The sequence below is a fragment of the Cydia pomonella genome, chromosome 24 (assembly GCF_033807575.1).
Source record: "Cydia pomonella isolate Wapato2018A chromosome 24, ilCydPomo1, whole genome shotgun sequence".
In the NCBI taxonomy this organism is placed as follows: Eukaryota; Metazoa; Arthropoda; class Insecta; order Lepidoptera; family Tortricidae; genus Cydia; species Cydia pomonella.
Window position 1 is genome coordinate 1,267,663 of NC_084726.1, and position 18,757 is coordinate 1,286,419.

General features: G+C 36.0%; 1 protein-coding gene and 1 long non-coding RNA gene across 3 annotated transcripts in view; one reads left to right on the forward strand and one right to left on the reverse strand.

Annotated features, from left to right (window-relative positions):
- Positions 1-133: 133 nt before the first annotated feature.
- The window catches only part of LOC133531048 (cuticle protein 7-like), a 59,532-nt gene continuing 40,908 nt past the window's right edge, over positions 134-18,757 (reverse strand). For both annotated transcript variants that reach the window (XM_061869145.1, XM_061869146.1), the window contains exons 3-6: positions 14,790-14,924; positions 11,683-11,775; positions 2,303-2,506; positions 134-1,232 (exon numbers count right to left, since the gene is read on the reverse strand). In XM_061869145.1, coding sequence (XP_061725129.1) covers positions 1,107-1,232; positions 2,303-2,506; positions 11,683-11,775; positions 14,790-14,924 — 558 coding nt within the window. In that variant the 3' untranslated portion in view covers positions 134-1,106. The remainder of the gene's footprint in view (positions 1,233-2,302; positions 2,507-11,682; positions 11,776-14,789; positions 14,925-18,757) is intronic.
- Positions 5,523-8,894, forward strand: LOC133531051 (uncharacterized). The gene is made up of 3 exons (XR_009801438.1): positions 5,523-5,550; positions 6,034-6,054; positions 8,810-8,894. It is a non-coding gene; the product is annotated as an uncharacterized LOC133531051 (long non-coding RNA).

An 18,757-nucleotide genomic window follows, 5' to 3' on the forward strand; every position in this document is an offset into this window, starting at 1 on the left:
TAATATCTTTTATTTTTATAAAAATAAGGTACAAAAGGTATCTATTTCTAACTAACCAATTTTGTATTTATTTTTACATTACAAATAAATATAGCTACAGTACGGCAGTTTTTATGAGTATTTTTAAAATAGAAATAATACTTATCTTCTACATAATAATCTTGTATTTTTAAACAGAACACAAAAAAAAACAAAAAGATGTTTTTTTTTAAATAGCAACGAAACAATAATCGCGAAATCGCGAACAACATTTTTTTTATCCAAAAATGGTAACTATAATTTAAATATTCTATCTATTTAAACTAGAAATGGTAACTTTCGTTTCGTATTAAAACAAGCACTTTCATTTTGGCGCGAATCCTCTATAGTTTTAACAGTTTTACTTTTCTTACAATTTAAGGAGAGTCATACACGATCCAATTATGTAATTTTCGTTCATTTGACGCGATTATCTTTCACACAGAAAATATTGCCATGATTATAAAGTTTTCGCCGTTTTCGCTCATCTTACATAATCATACAAATAGCCTATGGATCTCCGGGGCATTTTAATTGACAAATCTTGACATCTTAAATTGTTTCTTAGAGAATCATGCATCTAATATATCATCTTTGTCAATTTTTGTATCAAATTCACAACTCTTACCATATTTTATATTCAAATCAAGAATAGACCACTCATCATAATACATTTTTATCGCTTAAAAGCTTCACACACCTTATTTGATTCAGTTGTCGTAAGCAGAATCCTACAAAAGTATTCCTTAAATTGTGCAGTCACACCTTTACGTGATATGATTTAGGATTCTGAATATAATAATAATAATAATAATAATAATAAAATTCTTTATTGCACACTACATAAAAAACAGATACAGAAATTGATTACATATACACATTGGTAGGTAACAACAGGCGGACTTATCGCTAAAGAATATATATAGTTAGATGTGTGAAGTACTTTAAGCGCATAGTATGCTTGCTTAAATCTTTGATATAGTTAAATAATTAAGACCATTTTCCGTCAGAATTCTACGCAGCTTTAGGTCAATTTAAACATTAACGTCGTCTATTCTTGCCTCGAACGGCTAAGGATATAGCTAGAATTAATACTGGTAACCGCCTCCTTGGCTAGGGGGCACGTACTGCTGACCGGGACCGGCGCCGGCGGCGTTACCGGACGGGTAACCGGACGGCTGGTCGGGGTACCGGGCCTCGCCTTCGTACGACACCTGGAATTTAAAAAAAAAAGGATGAGTATTCACCGCATATTCTTGCACTCTGAATTCGCGAGTGTATGTCCGAAAACCTCTTCCGAACTCTGCACAATGTATACAACGTAACACACATCGCAGAATGTAAGTACATTTGTTCGTGCATAAGTATATTATAAGGACTAATTACATCCACACTCGCTATCAGGCCCAATGTCAGGTCCGACGTCGGGCCCGAGCAATAATATTTTCCGTTTCACCAAATATCAGCACAGCGAGTGTGGTGTAATTGGCCCAATAAGGTATCTTCAGGAGAGTTGAATTCACGCACACAACAACAAAAAAAACATCTAATGACAGTCAGATTTTGAAATTAGTGTTATTTTTTTGTACAGATAGCAAGTTGAACCACCAATGGACCAAAATTATTCTTCAAGGTTTTTTTTTTGGCTTACTGTCGTGTGCTTAAGTCACATTCATCTCTCTCATTTATTCAATAATGTTTTTGCGATTAGTACTCTGTGTAGCTGTGTGTGTAATCAATGATTACTAATCATTCATCTCGACTCTCCTGGCGATACCTTACATTTAAAGCATAGAGTTAAGATATTTGAAAGTCCAAATTATATCAACATTGAGAATGCTACTTCACAATTTGAGTGCATCCGTCCTGCAGGGCTACTCTCTACTCTTCTCGGGTAACGTCACCATCGAATACTAAGTTGTAGAACCTTACAGCTAAGTAATTAAAGTCTAAAGTCCTCTAAATACTACTTCAGTGGTGCCGTGACCAGGATCCCAAAATCTGCTATTCAATTTTAAACCTTGTACTAATGTATTTAAAGTAAAAATTACCTCAGCATTGAAACCGTTCTTCCGATCCGCAGTATACTTCACGATCTGCGTGCGTCCATTCTGCAGGGCTACTCGGTACTCTCCTTGAGTGTAGTTATGATTGTAGAACCTTATAACTAAGTAATTAAAGTCTAATATCTTCTAAATACTACTTCCTTGGTGCCGTGACCAGGATCCCAAAATCTGTTATTCAATTTTGAACCTTGTCTTAATATTTTTAAAGTGCAAATTACCTCGGCATTGAAACCGTTCTTCCAATCAGCGGTGTACTTCACGATCTGCGTGCGTCCGTCCGGCAGGGCTACTCGGTACTCTCCTCGGGTGACGTCACCGTCGGAGACGGCGTTGTGGCTATAGTCGTTGCCGTCCTCGTTCACGGAGTAGGCGAAGTCGAAGGGCATGCCGGGCTCGTGGTGGTGGTGCTCGTCGTGGGAGTGCTGAAAAAATAAATATTTTTCAATGTAATTTGATGACAGATTGCAAAAGTGCGCCCAAAATGGCGAAAACTAAAGATTGGGCTGAATGTTGAGAATTGACGGTTTTTGCGGCCGCAAAATGAATAAATCTAAGCTCATACACAGAAACCCTTTGACCCCGCTCTTCCCAGTGACGCGATATAAGGTAAAGATACTCAAAATTCAAATAAATTTATAGATTAAGTGTTACCTTAAACGACGAGGACAAGGAAGAGTGGTATAGAAATAGGATCTTTGCGCGCCTACACAAATATCAATACTGCAGCAATAGTTGTAAATCAGACGTATTGCTATAAAATTTCTGCCAGGCATGTCAAAATAATCCCACTCAATTGAATTTAGTTTACGCTTTACGAAAATTCGACATAAAAACTGCAAAATAAGAAATACCGTATATACTTCGATAAGAAACCAATCTTCTCAAGACCGAAACGAATATGTATTACAGTTTACGAAAAGCATAACACGTTGTCGTTATGTTTTACGACAGAATAAAAATAAACATAAAATGATGAAAAGTGTTTGAAACAAATGTAAGTTTCGCAATGCCTCTACCGCCTTTGGAACAAAATGTATTGCGATCGTTGGCTACAAATACTGATTTGTGTTACAGTATGTATGCATTATTTAAATACCTGTACTTACTGAGTCTTATATACATAGTCCTCCACATCGATTTGGATGACGGCGACCTCAGCAATCAAGGGTTTTTCCTCTTATGTGGCTGGCCAGGCCAAACTTGCTCTTAAACACCCTTTCACATTCACAGTAGTAGAGTTGACTGGCCGTTTTCCTTGCGTAGTACTGAGTTTTAATTAGTCCTTGAAGCGGTGTGTTTTCTTTTTGTCCCACGTGACTCACGGGAATGATTTATATGCAGCGCCTATTCCCATCTGTTCCCCGGGGGCAAATGGGATTCCCGATTATTAAACTAAAGTTCGTCGGTTCGAACTCGGCTTGTAATTGTAACAATTACTTTCAAGGAATTTATGTTCGAAATATCATTTACATTTACCAATCCCTTTTCGGTGAAGGAAAATATCGTGAGGAAACCGGACTACCTATACGCGAGGAGTAGAAAGATTTAGTATTTGTCTTTGTTTCCCAATTTTTCCTTCGTCATTTCGTCAAATAGGTAAGTCCGGAAGATGATTAAAATGATCACACATCATTTTTATCTTATCTTATGACTTTCGGGAGCCCCTGTAGTTGGCCCCTTAGGAAAGGGAGGAAAGGGAGGGAAAAACATAATATGGATCTTTTTCATATTTGATCTGAAATAAATATATATTTTTTTTATTAGTAAAGATCCGTCAGCTACTCAAAAGTTTTTTTGACCATCTCTATTGGCCGGATGATGAATTCTTTGAATTCTCCATTTTGAATTCCTCTGGTTCCATCTTAGCACACATCATTAGGCGCTTTTCGCTAACAAAGCGGAAAAAACGCGTTATCGACTACAAGCGTACAAGCTGCTAGTCAACGCGTTTAGAGAGAGAGACAGTATTGAGTTTTTAACCGACTTCAATATTTCAAAAGGAGGAGGTTATAGGGAGCGTGCATGAACTGTAGGAGGCAGCACAGGAGCCGTCAGATTTTTGGCGCGAGGCGTAAATGTGATGTTTTTTGTTCCGATGTAGCCCACAAGATGGCATAACCTACTATGCACAAGAAAACACGTGACGTGTACATGTGCATGTTTATGGTTCTGATTCAGGCCACAAGGTGGCAGACCCTCCAACGCGCACGGTCCCCATCAATTCGGGTGTATGTTTTTTTTAGAGACAATTTCTATTGAATATTTTAAAGACTGCAACTTAAGGCAAGCCAAAGTTACACATTAAGAGTCCGCAGCAAGCTCGGTACTCCATACAAAAGTAGTTACGCTCTCATTTCAAAACGACTAGCTAGATTGCTCTGAAACTTTGTACTTACAATAGGATAAGGTATATTAATGCCTATACTTAGTCTATGTAGCTCCAGATACCATAGTTATAAAACACAGCGAATTAAAGTTATTCATACCAAACATGTTTTTGGCTTTATTTCGTTCGCTTTATAAGCTGGAGCTATATAAACTAATTGCAAGCATAGATAAACCTCATGTCATTGTATGTGCAAAGTTTCATTACAATTCAACTCGTAGTTTTAATACGAGGACGTAACTCCGTTTGTATGGGAGAGTGAAAGTCGGCCGAGCTTGCTGCGGGCTTAGTTTTAATTGCTTTCAGGCTATTTTATCATCAAATGGAATGGAAACGGATCGTCTTATTAATGGTAAGCACGGTTTATAAACTGAAATAGATGTCATATATGAAATAAAACGCGACTAAGACCTCAAATGCCCGGGGGCCTACCGCGAAAACCGAAATTCGCAAATTGCGGGGATCTTTCTCGTTTACTCTCACTAAGCCGTAATTCGAGTGGCAGAGAAAAATGCCCGCAATTGACGAACTTCGATTTTCGCGGTTATAGCCCAGGACTGGGACCAGCGTTGTCTGTATTCACGGTGGGCAAGGCGCCATAAACACTAGGCCTCCTGAGTCACGGCGGTATCGGCCAAATTTATCAAGTATAAGTATGCTATCTTTAAAAATGGTTTAGCTCCCACTAGGCTACATTTTTGGCCAATTTTGAAAGGAGGAGTAGTCAGTTTTATGATTTTTCAAAAGGTTTGCTTGTTCAGTAAGGCAAACTGAAGTGAGACAGCTTTACTACAGTTATATAACCATAATATGACTATTGGCATTAGGTTAATTATACCTACTTCATATATGAGTACTTAGAGGAACTCTTAATACAAAAATAAATTAATTGAAATATGTATTTATTTTTTCAGCTTGTAAGTTGCATCATTTTTATACTGTTTTTTTTTTCATGGCAGGACAACGCTTCGACCCTGCATTTTTCAAATTTGCCTCTTTTTTGTACTGACAGAAATGGTTTGCTAAACTATAAAAACTCAAATGATTTTACAGACGATAGATTGAAACTGCATGAATTGGGTGCGTAACCTTATAAAATTAATTAATTAATAATAATACCTTTAATTATACCTTTTTTTGATCATAATAATTTATTTCTTATCTTATGTTATACCTAGATCTTCAGGGCTAGGTATAACGCAAAAATCGAAGTTCGTCAATTGCGGGCATTTTTATGAGGCACGTCTTAGTGAGAGTAAAAGAGAAAAATCCCCGCAATTTGCGAATTTCGCTTTTCGCTGTAGGCCCCCAGGCCATCTATCACCGTAACGTAGGCGAATATATATCGTGTCATTCACGACGACTCGTGACTTGGCCTTGAATCGTAATATTATGTTACTAAAAGCTAGATTTGATAATCACAACTTGATTGAAAATCTGCGCGTCATTTTGCATGAGACGAACTATACTCATGAATATACTCGTATACCTATGAATAATTATCATGTTTTTGTTTTTATGCTAATTTTAATCAAACAACTGTTTTTATTTTATTATGTCTAGATTATGGGGAACGTCTGTCTAGTAAGTAAATGTTTTTTCTTAAGAATTTACCTTTTCTCGTATTGTAAATAAATTAAAATTTTTTTTTTATATAAATCACTCTCTGGCATACTTCTAGTACAAAGGTACTTCTCTGTTTATGTTATTCTTTATGCTCTCGTATCATATAGCTAATGATTATTTTTTTACCCAAAAAGTCGGTACCTATCGTGAAAATTCCTAACATTGCCTACTTACCATGCCAAACATTGCCTAGTTTAGTGTAAGGTGTACGCATTAAATGAAATTTTGTTTACTTTTATTTAAATACCTAAAGATACAGAGTATAGTATGCGTGTGCCAAAAGGCTAAACTGTACATAGATTTGCGGTTTTTCTTCAAAATTGGGCTCGTACGGCTTCCACTAGTTGGCTTAAATAATAATAATGGCAGAAAGGCGACCATTTTCTTGTAGGAACTAAATATAGATAGTTCTTAAGTAGATAATCTATGTAGGCAAAGAAGGCAATGTTGGGGATGGTGGGCAAAGTTGAGCATTTTTGACTTTTTATCACTAAATGCACAACTCGGTCCGAACGCATTCAACGCTTAAAGTCTTAAAATATTTGCTCTTATTTACTCCTAATTATTATTTTTTGCAATTTAGGTATGGAAGATGGCCCCACAGTGCTACGAGACGAACTTAACCGTAAAATACTTTAATTTGTGTTATTTTTTCATAAATACATTATTATAACCCCCGAGTTATCCTGTGTGAAATGACAGATTTTTCAACGTTTTCAGCCTGTCATGATTCTTACACACTTCTTTCTCTATCAAAGAGTTGATAGATAGACATAGTTAGGGCCGCTTAATATAAAAATCCAGAGATGTGCGAGTCGGACTCGCCCACCGAGGGTTCCGTACTTTTTAGTATTTGTTGTTATAGCGGCTGTATACTGTCTAGCTATCACGGTTCATGAGATACAGCCTGGTGACAGACGGACGGATGGACAGCGGAGTCTTAGTAATAGGGTCCCGTTTACCCTTTGGGTACGAAACCCATAAAATAAGACTTGAAGACAAGTTTCATGGTGGGTAACTTGATCATGACGTCGTTTGTGTTTCATATAAACTCTATAGTTGCTACCGTTCGAAAAAAGTAGCTTATTTGACTTGACAGTCAAACATCCAATTCCTATGAACCGTATGAGAATACTTTCCTTTTTGATATCTAACCTCCCCCGCAGGGAAAAACACAGACAAAATTCTACGCGAGCGGAACCACGGGGACAGTTAGTAATTTGTATTTTAATTTGAAAGTCCTAATCTAACAGTGTGTGATGACGGAACTAAAGGCGATGACAGCTCACGCCATGACAAAAACTTTCATGGACCCCATTTTTATACTATTCGACAAATGTCAATGGTCAAATAACGTCGCAATCACCGCATCATGCACATAGTCAATAGGCAGGTCTGCAAAATAATTAGGTATAGGTATGTTATTTTATAATTTAATAAACGAGAAAGTTTATAAGTCGATGAAGGAAGCAAGAAAGAGTCCGTCTAAGCTAACTTTGCACCTACCATATAAAATGAGGGAGTGTCATTACAAACGTCATATTTTCATTAATGATGACATTAACCACACTTTGTAATTGAAAACGCCATGCAGAGTTAGCTTGGCCCGACTCTAAAGATTAAATCATTACAATTATTAGTATTTTATTATTCAATGATACATGTATTCATACAAATATACGGTGTTATGTCATAAAAAAGTGAATTTGTGAGCCTGTATTTTTCTATTTTCTCTGACAGACCAAGGCCAACAATATAGTGACTATACTTTCAGTAAGTTTCTAATTTCAAAAAATTTTGATGACGTAACTTAAGCAACAATTATTTAACAATATTAAATTCTACCTTTTTATTTAACGTAAGCGCTTAGATGATTTTTGGCCAATAATAAGTCATATTTTAATTGGAAAAAATATTGAATTTTGAAATCCCAAAATCAATTCAATTATAAATTCTTTGTTTCTTCCCAAACCTTGTACAGATAGGCTAAGTTACGACTCGCCGAAATGGTCAAAGTTGAGTAAGTACCGTAAGGTTACCAACAACCGTTACCTTAAACTTCAATTTAAAAATTGTCAGTCACAAAAACTTGTGTCGGTGTTACGCTGTTACCTGGTATATTCTATTTTTTAATGAAATTAATTTACAATTACCGTCAAACCATACAACTTTGCCCAGGAGGGCAAAATCTAAAATAAAAATGGTAACGCGGAAACTGTTAGTAAACGGGTCAAAATTGTTTTCGTTGCTTTGTTTTTTGTCCCCAAAAAATGTGCCGGAGTGGAGCTTTTGTATGGGGTGAAATTTAGTTATTCTTTTTTCTTAAGATAATTATAATCTACATTGTCTACAGCTAAAAAGACATGCAATATAATGCACTTAACTTTTTTTTTGGAACAAAGACAAAAATAGAAGCATGACAGAGTGGTCAGAAACAACAACGAAAAATATTTTGATCCAAACAGCAATAAATATACGTTTTATCTTAGAACCTGGAACTGACACTTTATTTCGTTACATTCAGGGTGATTTTGGTTTGTCTGGCTAAACTCTGACAGGTTTTTGTTATCCATGATTCTTCAACCAGAAACGTCTCTCTTCACACTGACAAATCATATCCATAACTAATACTAAAATAATAACCTGTTATTACAATCGGAATACCAATTGGTTGCCCTAAATTGTGTTTTTTGTTATATTTTCTTTGTTACAGTAGGTTCCGGAAAAGGACCTGAACGACTTATAGGCCAGATAGGAACTGCTCCACAACTACTGACTCAAAAGAATACTCCCTCTACTAAATGTACAACTGATCAGCCGATTCAATGTAAGAATATAGTAATAATCACAATTCAACCTATATTCAGCCTATATTATACAGGCAAATATGTACTAATGGGTCAATCCTCAAACCGCGAAAAAAAAAATGGCTGTTTCATATATTTTGGTTGTACCATTTTCTTTTTTTTTGTTTTCAAGCTACAAGGCTCATAATCTGTTTTAAAATGTCTTATTTCTAAATCGTGCACATTTCTATGTCATAAAATATATAAAAGTTATCATTTAAAATTGCTCTTTAGTTAAAATTATCATTATTCACAATAAAATATTCTATGGAAGGGTAAAAAATACCGCGATTTCGGGGTTGGTTCCATAGTTAAAGTTACTCAGTATAATCCCAAAACCTCCCTGGTAACGGGAATGCAGTAATTTTTTAGCCACAGTGTATTATACTGCTATCGTGTGTGTATAATACTGTGGACACAGTCCTCTCATGCATAAGAGACATTGAGCTATAGTGCCCAATGCTAGCCCATTGCGGAGCCTTCGCATACACTTTTAGAATTAATTATAAATCCCTAATGAGGGCGCCACTGGACATTCGACCAAGTTTTAAAGATCAAGCTGTGATAACTATTATATATTTGATGATTTAAACATTATGTTTTAAAAGTAAAAGTAATACTTATATTAAATGCAAGTACATACACAACGTATTTTAGAAATAGTAGTTAGTTACCTATCTAAAAAGTTCAACATTTTTATTGTATTTTCCAGTGGACTTAAATAACGTTCCAAGTAAGTTTCTTTCATGTAACGAATACAAAACTTAATATTTTTTCCATAATGCTAAAAAGCCTATGTGGTCTATTCTGATCTGATGAAATAATGGCTAAAAACATAAATATCGTTGGAGTGGTTAACCCCTTCAGCGATAATCATGACACGTCGTCGTTTTGCCTCTACGAAGTATTTTAGCTACATACCGAAAAACCCATGTTATCGGCTAGGACCGTAGCTTAGCGATGAATGTGTTAATATAATCAATAGTATTAATAGAGTTCTGCTCCACTAAGTATAACAGTCAATAGAAAATCTGATTTTAAATCCAGAAAATGGTTTACTATTTTATTTTTATTATTTTTGGCCAGGCAATGTTACGGCTGTCGTGTCTAGATGGACAGAATATCTTTAAGAATGTAATTGGCATGGTGAAATGCTCTTTGTATAAAGTCTCCTACATGTGTAAAGCACTACAACTTGTTATATTTACATTTAGTTTAGTGAAGTCTTACTTTTGTGTGACTTTTCAGCCATGAAATTTAAATTTTATATTTGCATATTTTTTTCAATACGGTGGATTTTAAAATTGTAACAACCTATTGTAACCCATATTTCGCAAATAAATAATCATTCATTCATAGATTCTGATGATGAAGCCACTTCAAACCCTGTGGATGGAGATAGTACCCCTGACGTTGGTGGTGATCAAGACGAAGGTCCGGTACCAGACGTCGACAATGATGCCACTGAAGACAACGGCGATAGCGTTGACGTTACTGATGCTACCATTGCTAGTGGTAAGTTATTCAATAATATAATTATTTTTTTGACGAGCAAGCGGCGAGACAAGCGGGTAACTCGCTCGTTTTTGCCCAGAACGTGCAAGTTGTAGAATGAAACCTGAGAAGCCTTCTGAGGTGTTTCCCTTGCGCTATGACATGGAGTTCTTCAAAAAGAAGGTATTTACGGATCTCAAAGGTTGGCCTGTTTGATCGGAGCTGGATCTGAGGGACGCGACAGCCAGGGCTGTCAACACCGCTGCCTATTGGGCTTCCATCGTATAAAAAAAGGAACCTCGAAACGAAAAGAAGAAGAAGAAAAAAGGTTCGCCAGGCATAAGTGGCGCCTCCGATGTTGCTAACTGCTTCCCATCAGGCGGCTCGTCTGCTCGTTTGGTGCCTATTACATAAAAAAAGACGACCTGTCTGGCTAGTCCATATTCATAGTAACCCTGCCTATAAAGCCGATGGTCGTGGGTTCAGTTCCGGTAAGGTAAATCCGTAGTCATTTAAGTAGTTTTCTAAACAATAATAGTGTTTGCTGCATATTTTATAATTTTTCCCCGTACATTTTTTTTCTGGAGCCCTAGCCCATTATAAGCTCAAATTTATAAGGAAAATATGAATATTGTATATATACCTAGTTAATATAATGTCAAAAGTCATAAACTAAGCATATTAAGATTAATTTTATTGTATTACTAAAAAAATAATACTATATTATTATGACTGAAATAAATGATTGAATTAAATTGAATTGAATAAACAAAAATGAAATGAAATAAAAAATATGTCATTTTCCAGGCTCTTCAGATGAAAACAAAGTAGATGCAGACGTAGACAGTGACGGCCAAAACCAAGATCCAGCCAAAGACGATGACTACGATGCCACAGTCTCCACTAAGAAGTACTTCGCCCCCAAAGCATCCTTCTTCCCCGATCATTATTTAGATGATGCGCGAAAATAAATAAGTCATTTGTTTATTTCAATTTATGCTTTAATTCAGCTGATAGTCTTGTTGATTTTTTATCCATTCCGTGCATAATTAAATGATTTAAGATATGTTCCATCTGAACTATTTGACTACTTTACACCTTTTTTGCAACTTGATTATTAAATGTTGGCGAATATCTACATGTTTGCCCACATTTTTTCCAACGTTGCCCTAAGATTACTTTCCAACTTTGCCCACCTTTACCCAATATTGCCCACCATTCCCAACTTTGTTTATATTGTACTTACATCATGCGATGGCGGCGGGTTGTTCGGCTGTGGGGGAGGGGGCACGTACGCGGGCCCGCGGGTCGGGGGCGGAGGCCTAAACGGGCCAGGAGCCTGGAATAAACGTACATTTATTATTAAAACATGAATATAATAAATGGCCCGTCAAAAAATCTCTAATTTGCGCAGCAGAATGCTGTTTTGCTGTGCCATGTATATTTAGATGAGTATTATTTGCTGATCGTTTCAATAGTCGCCATTACACAATGAATATTTTATATTAGATGGATAATATACAGTTTGTTTATTTAGTGACCTGCTACAATACGGCGTGAATATATAGGACATACTGAGCAACTTTTACTATTGGTCCCATAGTATACCCAGAAATCCCAAAAAATAATTACTCTACAAAATGTCAAAATGTATGAAACCGACAATTGTATATATTTACCCAGTAAATTATTGCAGGTGACTAAATAAACATCCTGTAATTAAAAAAATGGGTCACGTAGTATGGGTATGTTCCCTAAGCTGAACTGACTTGGTGAGCGACAACATGGAAGCAGAGGGCCTACCGCGGACACCGAAGCTCCCTAATTGCGGGCATCTCTTACTCTTGTGGGAACACACTTGGATTGCTAATCCCACTATGCAGCGAAATTGTATTTCATATCATATCATATCATTTATTTATTGCAGTCATGAAGTTACATAATAAGGTGTTACAATTAATTTAGTCAGTTCATGACACCCTGTTAGGGCACACAATATTAAATTTAACTAAATATCTAATACCTATTAAAACATTTCTACATAATATGTCTCGTGTATATAAAATTCGAATAATATTAATAACATTATAATAGTAAATAAAACATAAAAAAATTAAATAACATTCCATATACAAAGTTTGAGCTATTGTAAACGTAGATAAAAATAATAATAATAATTTAAAAAAAAAAATTGTGCGGGGCGCGCGGGGGTTAGCGTCCATGCATGTTCTCACAGGCCCTGCCATTCTATTATTGATTTCCCTTGTAAGAACACGCAATAAACATATAATAATTTAATTGATTTTTAATGGGTCACCACTTTACCACCTAGACCTTGAGCGCGCGGCCATACCATCAGACAGCCGCACACTCTGTTTAAGGAGTCATTAAAGTGAACTTCGGTGTTCGTGGGAGGCTCTCAGTACTATATGTCTGCATTTTCACTAGAGGTGAGCGAGGATGCGTAGCAAGGGTTGTGTTAAGAATTAGAATAAGGAGCTCTTCAAACCATCCAAACTTTACCCAAATGTAACGAAATAAAAATTCGAAAAAAAATACGTCCCATTATGTGTTACGGTAAATTGGTATTATATTTTGACCATGTCCATGGTAATCATACGATAGTCAAACATTTGTTTTACAATCCTCCATAACGCTAATATTCTCATAACAATTAAAATAACGACCCTCCTACGCACTTATAATAATTATTATAAACAATAAACAGCCTTGAACCCCAAAATGCTGTTAGGACGAGTTGAACTGCGTTAACCGAGGTTTAAATTCACTTTTACTTTTGACTGAGATACGGTTTTATAATAATTCGCGTAACATCATCAATAGGCACTATTCAACAATATTGTAAAGCTTTGATTCTTATTGCTTGAAATAAAAGCTTCGCTCTTTTAGCTAAATGTGTTAAAATATAAATAAATTAATTGTTGGGTCCAATCTTATATACATCGTCCTAGCCCCAAATTAGTTGGGGGTTTTGCTTAGGCAAAGATTGTAATATGGGTGCCACTTGTACGACGATATACATACGTATAGAGATAAATACATACATATCTACTTATAAACATAGAAAACACCCATGACTCAGGAATCTGTGTTCATCACACAAATAAATGTCCTTACTGGGATTCGAATGGAATATTAGTTTTGGTTAAAAAAAATACATAAAGAAATGATTTTTTTTTGTCAAAATATTAATATATTTGATCAGAGCCCCTATTCGCTATCGAATAAATTTACACTAGGGGTACAGATTTTGAAATAATATGTTGCTAAATTTCAAACAGTAAAACAATTTAATTTATTCAAAGCGTTAAGCACTACTAAACTGTATATATTAAATCCAAACCCACAAAAAATGCATTCACTATTGATTCTTGCCTTGGTTTCGGACGCCATACCCATATTTGATTTGCTTGTTATAACGTTGGCCGACCGGTGGATTTACCGTGGCCGAAACACTGGGGGCACCTACGTGTTAAATAGTTTCAATGTTATGTTTGTACTAAGTACTAACCCTAGTTTCAAGTATTTATTTATTGATCGTATGGCATTTGTTTAGTTACTGGATTTAAATTAAACATACATCTAGAGATTGATGTTTGCACTCTTTAGATACTCGAGCGATGGCCCTTTCACTGAGGTTCCCGAGGTCTTCAATCCGTCCCTTAATTTGGTGATTTAAGTATTAGTATGTTACTAACACATTATGGACTTTTTTCGAAATAAATGATTACTGATTTGATTTGATAACGATAATTAAGCTACGGTAAGTTAAAGCTGCACCGGCTCAGCGCAGCGTCCGTGAAAACGAATCGCTAATAGCATAGTTACCTTATAACCGTTGTTTAACGTTATTTAGATGCCGTTTAGTCTATACTTACGGTAAAGGTTAACATTATAAACATCGACGAGGACGAGGTTCTCAGTTATTTGTGTGGTTTTCAGCGAAAAGGGGATTTCGTTTAATAGCGGTATTTGTATAGTTCACTCGATAGAGGGCGTAATGATGTCTTCCCTTCTTTACATTACTATCTGTAGGGAAGGGTACACTGGGGGGTTCGTAGTTGTACCCCTTCTGTGGGGGGAGGTATTCGATCACTATTCGATCGAGGGCGTAATGATGTCTTACCTTGTTTCCATTATTGTCTGTAGTGAAGGGTACGCTGGGGGGTTTGTAGTTGTACCCCTTCTGTGGAGAGAGGTATTCGATGGAGGGTGTAATGATGTCTTACTTTGTTTCCATTATTGTCTGTAGGGAAGGGTACGCTGGGGGGTTTGTAGTTGTACCCCTTCTGTGGAGAGAGGTATTCGATGAAGGGTGTAATGATGTCTTACCTTGTTTCCATTATTGTCTGTAGGGAAGGGTACGCTGGGGGGTTCGTAGTTGTACCCCTTCTGTGGGGGGAGGTATTCGTTGGCTGCCCGCGCGAGGGTCACCACGGCGCACGCTACCATGCAGGTGAAGAGGGTCTGGAAAGAGGTATAAAATTTGTAAGAATTGTTTTTAATACAAGTTATATAAATAAATATTATAGGACATTATTACACAAATTGACTAAGTCCCACAGTAAGCTCAATAAGGCTTGTGTTGAGGGTACTTAGACAACGATATATATAATATATAAATACTTAAATACATATAAAACACCCATGACTCAGGAACAAATATCCATGCTCCTCACACGAATAAATGCCCTTACCAGGATTTGAACCCGGGACCATCGGCTTCGTAGGCAGGGTCACTACCCACTAGGCCAAACTGGTCGTCAAGTGGGTGGTTATATACTCTGGCAAACACACTTTGTCAGTAGAAAAAGGCGCGAAATTTAAACCCTTCTGTAGTGTGCGTCGAACTAAGTTGATTTAGTTCCAAATGATAATTCGGGAGGCGGGCAATTATTCCTTAGAACTAAGTTGACGCTCATTAAAGAAGGTCTTGTTTGGACTCGTGCAGCTTGTGAAATGTTTTAACCCTCTATAGTGCATAAGGGTGTCAGAAATTATGCAAAACTGAACCCTATCACTTTGAAATAAAGTTCAAAATCAGATGGGAAATATATTACCTCTGCCTTATAAAGGCTTAACTAGGGCTATCATTTTGTTGTCAACTTTTAGCTGATATCCTGTACTATTATTTAACAACAAAAGTACAGGTCAACGACCTCGTTTGCGAAAAAAGAGATAAAATTAAAAAAAATTGTAAATTTTTGAAGACAATTTTTATCTTTGTTATTATTTTTCGAGTGATTGTGTAAAATTCTCTGTGATATTTATGCTTGAAATTTATGTTCTAATTCATAAGCTATCGATTTTTTTTTTTTTTAATGTGCGTCAGGTAAGTGGACAGATTTTGGTACATTAACCAAGTGCAGTCGTGTTTGGCACAGGGATCGGAAACCGGTATTTTTTGTATGGTAACGAAAACGGTATTTTTTCGTTCTTTGCTAATTATTTCATTTCTAATTGGGCAATTTCATAATACGAAGTCGTTATCTAAAAACTCAACCGAGTCCTATATTTGGAGTATAAAATAACCGAAATATATGTTTATTTCAAAGTTTTTCCAAAAAACCGGTTCCGATCCCTGGTTTGGCACAATAAAACTTTGGAAGGGTGCATTTTTAAAATGGTTGAGAAAAAACATAGGTATAGGGGTGATTTGTCGATAAAATTCATCGTACTATACGTGGATAACGGCTCCACTATACGTGCACAAACACATTGTATAGAATATAGAACCGTTTTTTGTGGGCCTGTTTCAAATTCGACACTAGTTGACAAAATGGCGTAACTACTAGTGTTGGCCGAAACGTGAATGCAATTGACCATTATCCATTACAAATTGAACCATCCGTTTCGGTTTATGGTTCAATTTGTAATGGTTAATGGTCAATTGCATTAACGTTCGGCCAACACTGGTAACTACGTTGTATTCATAGATATATATGTTAACGGAATCTATCATGGAACATTTAAGAGTAAATGTTGAGTGTTTTTGATATTTCACCGACACCTGTAAAATTTCTACCGCTTTAAGCTTTGAAAGTTGAATATAATTAAAACTGTGTTTTTTTTTGCTCCAGTCATAGAATGTATGACGCCATTCATTTTTAAAATAACAAATTTCAATGAAAAATTAAACTTAACCAGCTCTTTGGCTCTTGTTTATGGTAAAATGTTGACAGCGATTAAAAACTGATGGTAAATACTTGTTTTACAGGATTTGTCTATACCATTCCATTAGGAGTGTTTATGTAAATTAACTAACCTAGTCTTTTAAGTTTTATTTTTATTTTTTAAGTTTTACTAATACTTATATGGACACATGTCTGAAATAAACAATTTTTATTTTATTTTATTTATTTACTATAGTATTCTATGCTCTGAGGTTGTATCCTTGTATCTTGTCTTGTTTTTAATCGAATTTGGCAGTTTATAACGGGTTTACCTGCCTACTAACCTACCTTATGTTTGGACTCCATAACTGCTAAGTTGCTCTGTTTTGTAATAACTAGGTACAATATGATAGTGATACCCATAATTAATACTACCAGTTTTGCTCAACCGTTGTAAGCGTAAATCACAGCGTAAAGCAACGTTTTTGTGCGCGTGAGATATTCGCCGACGCGCCGGGGACGCGCATCTGCATACAATGACTGTACCGACAGCAGGGCTAAGGAATTTCTATCATATTTAGGTCTTTAAGAGGATACACTTCGGTAACGTAGTCCCCATTTTCCTCTCTGGATATTGACATTATGGGAATGTTTTTAACATTTTTCGATGTATATTAACCATAGTTTGTCCCAATGTTTGGCTACTTTAGATTTTTTTATTTGTGTAAAAATTAGGAGCGAATAAATGATTTCATACAAAATTATAAATGCTCCTACCTAATCCTTATAATCTTATAATAATACCCAAAGGTTGTCTGGAAGAGATCGCTCTTAAGCGATAAGACCGCCTGTTGTTACTTCTATCATGTCTTTGTTTGTTTCTGTACATTTATTGTAAACTATGTGAGGTGTGCAATAAAGAGTATTAAATTAAAATTAAAATTAAATTAAATTATAATTTATTTCAGATCTTTACAATCCATAGATTTTGTTAGTTTATCTAAGCTACGTACCTAATAACTAGTGTTAGTATTTACTAATTACAACTAAACTACTTAAACTAAAAAGTAAACAGTATTGTATTGTATTAATTAAAGATTAAACATAGGAGCATAGCTGTGGTTGATATAGAATAAACACCGTGTCAAAATATTTAAACACGACTGCCCAAAAAGAGGAGTGTATTTATTGTTTTCTGCGTTCATGTGTGTATGTATTATGGGAGTTTCTTTATTCCACCATAACTTCTGAATGCCTTAACCGATTTAGATATATGATGTATCATTAGAATCCTTACGAGATTTTTTTTTAATATACTACGTCGGTGGCAAACAAGCATACGGCCCGCCTGATGGTAAGCAGTCTCCGTAGCCTATGTACGCCTGAAACTCCAGAGGAGTTACATACGCGTTGCCGACCCTAAACCCGCCCCCCCCTAGTTAAGCTCTGGCAACCTTACTCACCGGCAGGAACACAACACTATGAGTATGGTCTAGTGTTATTTGGCTGCTGTTTTCTGTAGGTGGAGGTACTTCTCCAGTTGGGCTCTGCTCTAGAACTGGAATGACACCCACTGGCTAGCTGTGCCCTACCACACAAAGCGAGATGACATTCACAATGCCCATACCTCTCTTTTGGACGTAGTTTAAGTACGTACCCGGGTCCATTAGGGCATTTGACGTCATTACAATTAATCATTCATTTAGATTAAGATGATATTTGTAAAATTTGGCGATTTAAAAGTGCTTGTTGCTAGGCCTATTTGAATAAAGAATATATTGATTTTGACTTCATGTTCATATGATGATGATGTAATCCTGTTATCCTTCATTAGGGACATAGAGCTCGCAGAAGAATTTTCCATACTATAGCTATATCTTATATGTTCATATGCAAAGAGGAAAATGAGGACTACGTTTGTATGAAATGGCAATTTCGCGGGGCCTCGGTGTATCATCTTAAGTATTACTTGTGCTTACACACTTAGTCATACAACTTTATTAAATCTGATACTAAGAAGTGTTATAATGAAGGCTTATTTTATTTTAGACTTATACTTGCGGTGTTGCTTACAAGCGGTGGTAGCCGAGTGGATATGACGTCCGACTTTTAAATCGGAGGTTGCGGGTTCAAATCCTGGCTCGTACCAATGAGTTTTTCGGAACTTATGTACGAAACATCAATTTG